Source organism: Fundulus heteroclitus, unplaced genomic scaffold, assembly GCF_011125445.2.
Source record: "Fundulus heteroclitus isolate FHET01 unplaced genomic scaffold, MU-UCD_Fhet_4.1 scaffold_45, whole genome shotgun sequence".
Lineage (NCBI taxonomy): Eukaryota > Metazoa > Chordata > Actinopteri > Cyprinodontiformes > Fundulidae > Fundulus > Fundulus heteroclitus.
The window spans coordinates 2,360,799-2,369,586 of NW_023396868.1; the positions used below are offsets into that span (position 1 = coordinate 2,360,799).

Here is an 8,788-nt window from a genome sequence, read left to right on the forward strand (position 1 = left end):
TGAAATGTTGTAGGAGGTTCCTTTGATGAATGCGCCACCACAGAGGATTATTGGCACAACTCAACAAGCTGTAGAAATGGTACCAGGGGCAGGTTTGGAAATGCAGCAATCTGTTGCTTCCATTAATTTGGGCACCTTCCAAGGTGAGACGCATTGGAAGGCGCCACTTCCTTCAAGTGGCCACAAAGAAGGAATTTGGGGGATGAACCAGTGGGAGGGCAGTGCCTTCTACTCAGAGTCCAATGGCAGAGAGTCAAGAGGTAGAGGATTTACTGATGGCATGATTGCGACAGACAGCTTCCTGAATAGTTACTACAACAAGGTGAGATATTAATTTTTACGTAAAGTTTAAATCATTGGCGCATCTAAATGTGGATGAAGGTAACTCTCTGTGCAGTTATTCCTAAATAGTTACACAAGTTACCACTTGTGGAAGTTCTTGTAAAATATATTTTCCATTATCATTTTGATGTGGCTGTGCATATTATCTCTACATATCAACATCAGTACTTTTAGTAGTTGAGTACAGAGTAAACTGAGAATGTTTGTGGACAAAATCTGTGTGTTATGCTTTGCTGTCAAGTGGATTCTGAAACAATGAATGGCTATAAAAACAGAATAAAAAGGGCATTCCACTTAACAGTGTCTCTGTTTAAGATCTGAGATCTGTATGGTCTGCTGATCATGGTACCCGATAAATAAGCTTTAGCAATGTATTTTTCACCATTTTATATATACAAAGAGTATAGCTTAATACCTATTTAGCAAGGTGGGGCTGTGTAAATGCAATAATAACCATCAGAAGTGCAAATAAGAAGTTTGATCACAATGAAGTTGTGCAACTTTCACAATGTTTATGCATGCAAAAGCCTTATTTGATATTAAATTTGTGTTGTGCTAAGATTTTGTTAGTTGAGCAGTAAATCCATGGGTGTTTCTCTCTTAGCAGACAGTTTCATAATTCAGGGAAATGTTTTAATTGGTTAATTTAAAGTTAAGATGTGTTTCTTGTTTTATGTGGATGTTAATATGATAACTAATAAACTCTCTTTACACCAACAGGTTTGCAGTAGAGATGAGAATCCTGGGATAAAAGATGGTCTGTTGGTGTATGACTATGAAGGCCAGGGCTCCCCTGTTGGCTCTTTGGGCTGCTGCAGTTTTTTGGAATCAGACATTGACGTGCAATTCCTTAATGATCTTGGACCAAGGTTTAAAACGCTTGCTGAGATATGTGGAGGCAATACACTCCAAACTGAGATAACACAGGTGGACACTTCTGTAACTAGTGCTTCGGTAAACAACATTCAAATGTCAGAGACAAACTTGGAGACAAGTCAAGAAATGTCCTATTCATCCAATGTGCCGCCATCTAACTGCAGAACAGAGCAGACTTTAGTCAGTAAAACAATGGCGCAATCTGAAATAAGGACGAGCAAGGCTGCAGTGGGGGAAGGGATGATTTCAGGGCAAACAGGGATAGCACATCAGAACCAGATGCTCGTTTTAAACCAACAACAACCTGTCTATTTCACATCCACACCTGTGCTGCAGCCCATGCATTATGTTGTTCAGCAGCCCCTTCAGAGTACCATGATACTAGCTGAGGCACCTGCCCCCAATCTTCAGCATATGGTAGTGGTTAATGGCACTGACATTGGAGCATCCCAGGGTGTTATTGTTCAAGGTCAGACAATGATACCCAGTGCACAAACCCAGAGCTTTGGGACAGTGCTGGTGGACAGTATGGGAATCCAAGGAACCACTGGAAACTTGGTCTCTGGCGCCCAAAATATGAGTTTTGTTGAAGGCAAAGTCCCCGCAGGTTCCATGAAAGTATTAAATGGGAATCAGGCTAACCTCGTTCATGGTGGTACTACAGTAAACAAGCTGTCAGAATCTCATACAATCCGGAAAGTTGGGGAGTCAAACAGCAGAGGGCAGCAGCTTCAGAATGGAAGAGGTTTGCTCCAAAAGATTGAAGTCTCTGAGATTCAACAAGTTAGTGGTGGTGCATCCAATGGCACTCATGGCAGTGCATCTTTCAAACACACTTAGTACAGCCCCCACCAATAAAACTGTTGAGTAGAATCAGAGAAATTAACTAAGAAATTCTGCCTGTAAAGGGGTCAATAGACATCTTTGGTGTGGTCTAAGGTGATGGGAGCTTATGTGAGGCATGTACTAGATTAAGCATTAGTGGTCAAAAGTTGTTGTGTAGTTAGAATTAGATTTTATGCCCTGTAAATTTAGTTCAAATAGCATTTGATTTTTTCTGGCATAGCTTCTAAATGTTGACTACCAAAATTAGCATGAGATTATAGACATATTTAGAAGCTTCTACAATCGCCCTTGAGTTCTCCTAAACTTAAGAAGTTGGAATCAAGTTAGATATAAGCAACACCTCATAAAAGATGGTCTTTTCATTGCTATCAACAAAGATGAAAATTGAAAATTGAAATTATTGAATTTCCTAACCTAATTACAGATGTGACAAATGCTGATTTTCATACTTTTACTTCAAAGCATTTTCCTTCTTTTCACTATCAGTTTTTGTATTCCTGCCTCAAATAATCCCACATTGTTTATTCTATATTTTATATTGATTTATTATCACTAATCTTTTGTATTTAGTTTGTGTTAACATATTGCTATCTGAAACACTTTTTCTCTCTACAAACAACCATGTCATTCCTTTGCTCAAGACTGGTCCTGGGAATAAAGAACTCTTTCTTACACACACATTCACACGCTCAAATGGGGTACCATATAAGACAGACATACTGGTTCTAATAGGTGTTTTTTTATCATGCATTGATTATTTTTGGGTCTAAAAAAATCTGTTTTTAAGTTCCTTAGTCAATATTGTTGGTTATACAAATCCTTGTCATATTATTAAATAATCAAAGTGATGGAAATGTGGGTGTTCCTTGTTAAGAACAATGGTCAAAATGTGTTTATTAATGTTGGGTCTTAAAAGAAATGTATGTTGACCATGTCGCTAAACCCTGGTTGCAGCTAAAGAAAAAAATTGCTAATAAAGGTATTTTACTCTTCTGTTTTACTTGTGTATTTTTCCTTAATTATTGTTTTCCTAATACCAAACACTGTAGTTATTTTGTAATTAATGTAAATTTGGAAGGTGTCCTCACTTTTTGATGTTTGAGTGTAAATAAACTGGACTGTTAGATTTGCTCTGGCAGAAAGCTATTGTAGTATTGCAGCAATTGGAACAGCAAAAAAGCTTTTAAATAACAAAGCAGAAACCAGTTCCTTCTATCCTTTAGAGGCAACAAAGGGGACTTTATTAAGTCTACAGGCTACAGGATTACACTGTTAATAACCAGATAAAAATCCTAACAATGTTATAATATGAGTGTGTCAGGATTTTGTCGTGGATGAACCCGGATACAGTACGCACACACAGAGCTGAGTTTAAGAGAGTTAATTTAAAGGAGTGGATGATGATGGCAAGTGGAACCAGAGTTTGTTACCAGGCGGAGGTGAAGGATGCAGGAGCTGACTGGCAGCTGAGAGAATACACAGCTTCTCATAGACGGATAGCAGAGTCCACAGCTTCACAGAGACGGGTAACAGAGTTCACAGCTTCACAGAGACGGGTAACAGAGTCCACAGCTCTTCAGGGAAGGGTAACAGAGTCCACAGCTTCTTAGAGACGGCTAGCAGAGTCCACAGCTTCTCAGGGGCGGCGAGCAAAGTTAACAGCTTCTCAGAGATGACTAGCAGAGTCCACAGCTTTTCAGAAACGGGTAACAGAGTCCACAGCTTCACAGAGACGGGTAGCAGAGTACACAGCTTCTCAGAAACGACTAGCAGAGTCTAAAGCTCTTCAGGGAAGGGTAACAGAGTCCACAGCTTCTCAGAGACGGTTAGCAGAGTCCACAGCTTCTCAGAGACGGTTAGCAGAGTCAACAGCTTCTCAGAGACGGCTAGCAGAGTTAACAGCTTCTCAGAGACAGCTAGCAGGACTAACATTGAGGAGAAGCAGAGGTGGCATGGTACCAGTTATGCAGGAGACAAAAACAGACAGGCACGGAGTGGGTGTTGAACGACGATGGACCAGCGAGGAAATGAGAACGGAGGGAGACTTAAATAGGGGAACTAACAGGTGAAAAGAGTCTAAAGGGTCAAAACTACAACTGATCTAACCAGGGTGGGTGGAGGGAAGGTAGGATGGAGGGCTAGAAACAAGACAAAAGCTGATCAAACCAGGGTGAACCAAAACAAAGAGCATCCAACAGATGCTAGCCGAATAACAAGGGCAAACAGGCAAGATTGGCGACCAATGGCACAGGGCAAAACGGGCAAGATTGGCGACCAACGCCATAGGACAAAACAGGCAAGATAGGCGACTAACGCCACAGAGCAAAACAGGCAAGAAAGGCGACCAACGCCAGAGGGAAGGGATCAACAGACGTACGACAACGCTGGCACACAACTAGCGTACCGAAACGCCAGGGGAACAAACAGGCATACGGAATCGCCAGGGCAACAAACATACGTACGGAATCGCCAGGGGAACAGGCGGACTGAAACGCTAGGGCTCAACAATGTACCAAAACGCTGGAGCACAACTAGTGTACAGAAACACCAGGGAACAGGCGGACTGAAACACTAGGGCTCAACAACGTACGGTGTGGAGACTCATAAGGGCCCGTCTCGTAACGGCCCGTCTCGTTTCACCGGTTCGATGATTTGGCCACAAGAGAAGAGACAGTGAATTCAGAGGCAAAAAACAGTATAACATATATTTATTACAATTTGGAATTCCAAAGTGGGAGACACTTACAAGTTTTATTCAATTCAATTCAATTTATTTATATAGCGCCAAATCATGAAACATGTCATCTCAAGGCACTTTACAAAATCAAGTTCAATCATATTATACAGATTGGGTCAGATTATACAGATTGGTCAAAAATGTCCTATATAAGGAAATCAGTTGATTGCATCAAAGTCCCGACAAGCAGCATTCACTCCTGGGGAACCGTGGAGCCACAGGGAGAGTCGTCTGCATTGTACATGGCTTTGCTGCAATCCCTCATACTGAGCAAGCATGAAGCGACAGTGGGAAGAAAAACTCCCCATTAACGGGAAGAAAAACCTCCAGTAGAACCGGGCTCAGTATGAACGGTCATCTGCCTCGACCAACTGGGGGATCACAACTGCTGTACTGTATATCAGCTCATTGGTCTCTGTGATGGTCACAGTAGGTATATATATATGAACTTGCCACTCATTTATTTCATACGTGTGCAGTTTGCTGTTAAAAGAATGACAGTGTTCGAATCACCTTTTCAAATATTGTCCTAATATCAGTTGTTTGGGCTGATATTCACCAGACAATAGCTAACAGACTGAAGGTTATTTAACAAACATCAAGTAACTTAAAACTGTGCATAATGGCACAACAGCTGTATGTTTATCTGTGTGTAGCACCTTATCACCAAAGCAAATTCCTTATGTGTAAAATACTAGGAAATAAAGCTCATTCTGATTGTAATTTCTGACACTCCATGAATAAGCAGGTAAATAATGGATAGATGGACCAATAAACCATTTGTTTCCTCTTAATTGAATTACATCTGTTTTCTTTCAGTCATTCCACTCTTGATGTTCCTTTGTCAGTGTGGAGGTGCTACAAAATATAAGGACCTCTTACAGAAGACAGAGCAGAGACACAACAAGACAGACAAAAAGGCACAGAAGCACACATTGATCTAGTAATCTGTTCTACATTAGATGGTAGTAGCGGGTGAGCCGTCTTCTCTGGATGATGTCACAGTTAACAGAACGCCAGACCAGGTGTACCTACTATGAAGAAAAAGAGAGAGAGCAAAAAGTTAAAAGCTGAAATGACGACAGTCATTTCAATGTTATACAATGCAAAACTGGAGAACAGTAGACTGAAGAACAGTAGAAATCAGTAGAGTGAGAAAATTAGACCCTGATGTCCTCCAGCAGCCTAGGCATATCACAGCACAACTATAGAGATAGCTCAGAGTATGAGCCACTCTAACTATAAGCTTTGTCAAAAAGGAAAGTTTTAACATTAGTCTTAAAAATAGATAGGGTGTCTGCCTCACGGACCAAAACTGGGAGTTGGTTCCACAGGAGAGGAGCCTGATAGCTAAAGGATCTGCCTCCCATTCTATTTTTAGAGACTCTAGGAACCACCAGCAGACCTGCAGTCTGAGAGCGAAGTGCTCTGTTAGGAACATACGGGGTAATCAGAGTTCTGATATATGATGGAGCTTGATTATTAAGGGCTTTATACGTTAGAAGGAGAATTTTAAATTCTATTCTATACACATTTATCACCAAGTAGATATCCTAATCTTATCCCGGAAATGTTCTGCGTGAGTCGTAAGAAGTGTCTCAGCGCTTACACTCGAAACAAGCCTTTTTACCCAGAGGCGGTTCTAGAAGGGGGCTGGACTAACCCTCCCTTGACCAGCCTCCTAGTCTAAGTGAAGATGCTGAGTCTGCTAAAACATCTGTTTCCTGACACTTGAGCGTTAGATGTAATCTATTACCCTAGCTCGGTTCCTGGGAGTTAACTGAAATAACATTGAGACCTTGAGAAAAGAATTTTAAAAGCGTTATCTGCTCACAAGCCTCTCATAAATCCCCCGTTCCATCCCGTGGCTGGTACACGCTCGCTGAGGTCTGAATCCACCTTTGTGCTCTGGACACATTCTCATATTTAGCTTACTGGGTTAAAAGTTGATATCTGTATTACTTTAAAATACCCTATTATCATATAAGTAATTATATATTTCCATAACAACGGAAACGCTGGAGCACAACTAGCGTACAGAAACGGCAGGGAAAAAGCCCACAGAGGTGTGAGGGAAACGCCGGGGCATGAGGGAAACGCCGGAGGGTGAGGGAAGAGAACGCCGGGGCGCGACAGAAGAGAACGCCGGGGCATGAGGGAAACGCTGGGGCGCGAGGGAGGAGATCGCCGGGGCCTGACGGAAGAGAAGGCCGGGGCGCGCGGGAAACTGTAACATCTAAAACTCCAGGAAACAGGAACAAAGGGTGTCCTAACACACCAGGAAACAAGAAAGTAGGGCGTCCTAACAGGCCGGAGAACAAGAACGAAGGGCGTCCTAACATGCCGGGGAACAGGAACGGGGGGCGTCCTAACACGCCGGGGAACAGGAATGGAGGGTGTCCTAACATGCCGGAGAACAAGAACGGAGGGCGTCATAACTCGCCATGGAACAGGAACGGGGGGGCATCCTAACATGCCAGGGAACAAGAACGGAGGGCGTCCTAACACGCCGGGGAACCAAGGAAACTAAAACAGCAGGAGACAGAGGGCGTCTAACACGCCAGGAACAGATAAATCCAAGTACTAGGGAACGGAGGCCTAAACAAAAACTAAGAGGCTCGAACCAAACAAAGCTAAGGAGTGTGAAAAGCTCAAAACCAGGAATGAGAACCTAAGGAACACTAGGACCTAACGAGCGCTCGGACCTAAGGAACGCTGGGAGACGGCAGGAACCAATAAAGCGCAGGAACCCATAAAGTGCAGGAATCAGAGAGCAAGACAGAAACAAAGAACCAAGAACTAGAAAACAAAGGCAAAACTAGAAAACTAAGGCATAAACTAAACAATAAATCAAAACTTGAAAACTAGGGCAGGGATAACTACACAAAGCAGAACTAAAGCCAAGACTAGAAAATCAAAGCAAAACTAGAAAAGAAACAAAACACTAAAGCAAAACTAAAGCCTACACCGGAAGGCAAAATCTAGAATACTAAAATACTAGGGAAACAGAGGAACTAGGAGGACTCAGGTGAACAAGAACAGGGAAACCAGGGGGAAGCCAGAACCAAAACGAAACTACAGAGGACCAAAACCAAGGAACACAGGACCAAGACGAAATAAATGAGCGTAACACAGCTCCTATCTAAGGACCGGGACATCGCCGACTACGATCCTGGTGAGACGAACCAGAGGCGGGGCATCGGCAACTGCGATCCAGACGAAGCTGATCAAGAGGCAGATGGCATCCACGGAGATGGATGATGATGGCAAGTGGAACCAGAGTTCCACTAAAACTCCAGGAAAAGGGATCCCAAAGAAACAAAGGGGGCTTAAATTTTTTTTTCAGAAGGTGTTTAAATGTTCTGCAGAAAGGAAGAGTGGCAGAAGACTCTCTGCGCGCAAGCAGTTTGTCTGATGTGTTGTTTTTGTCATATCTTGTCCAACATAATGTGTCTTTTAATGGGATCATTGCATGAAAGGAGAGACTGTTTGAGTCTGCAGCGCTTGAGAGTGTGTGTGTGCGCGAGTGAGTCTGTGTGTGTAAATCTGCGTATATGTGCGTGCGTATGTATGTGCATATGTGTGGCTCAGAGTAGCGTCTGAATGGAGAGATTTACAGTGGAAAAGTACTGTGTGGAGTTGATCTTCGTAAAGGGAGAATGGAGGACAGAATATTGGTGAAAAGTTGTTATTATAGTTGATATTTGGCAGGGAATTAAACATTTCTTTGAGACAACTGAAAACGAAAAATGAAAAATATATTTTGTACAAGCATCATTTTAACTAATGTCATTTATTGCAAAATTGCATATTAAAATGGCCAAATGGGTTTTTACACTTTCATAAATAAAAAGATAAAATACAAGATTAATTGAAATTACAAATTTTTAGTAGTTTGACAGCCCTACTTTAGAGATAATACACCAGACTTATATCTGGTTGGAAAAAAAAGGGGGACGAAAAAGCATGAATCACCAGTCAGCAGAG

The 8,788-nt window shown here is 42.2% G+C and overlaps 1 protein-coding gene across 3 annotated transcripts in view; it reads left to right on the forward strand.

Moving 5' to 3' along the window:
- The window catches only part of dsg2.1 (desmoglein 2, tandem duplicate 1), a 49,087-nt gene extending 45,897 nt beyond the window's left edge, over window positions 1-3,190 (forward strand). For all 3 annotated transcript variants that reach the window (XM_036131712.1, XM_036131713.1, XM_036131714.1), the window contains 2 exons: window positions 14-322; window positions 1,063-3,190. In XM_036131712.1, the coding sequence (XP_035987605.1) occupies window positions 14-322; window positions 1,063-2,058 (1,305 nt within the window). In that variant the 3' untranslated portion in view covers window positions 2,059-3,190. The remainder of the gene's footprint in view (window positions 1-13; window positions 323-1,062) is intronic.
- The last annotated feature ends 5,598 nt before the right edge of the window (window positions 3,191-8,788 follow it).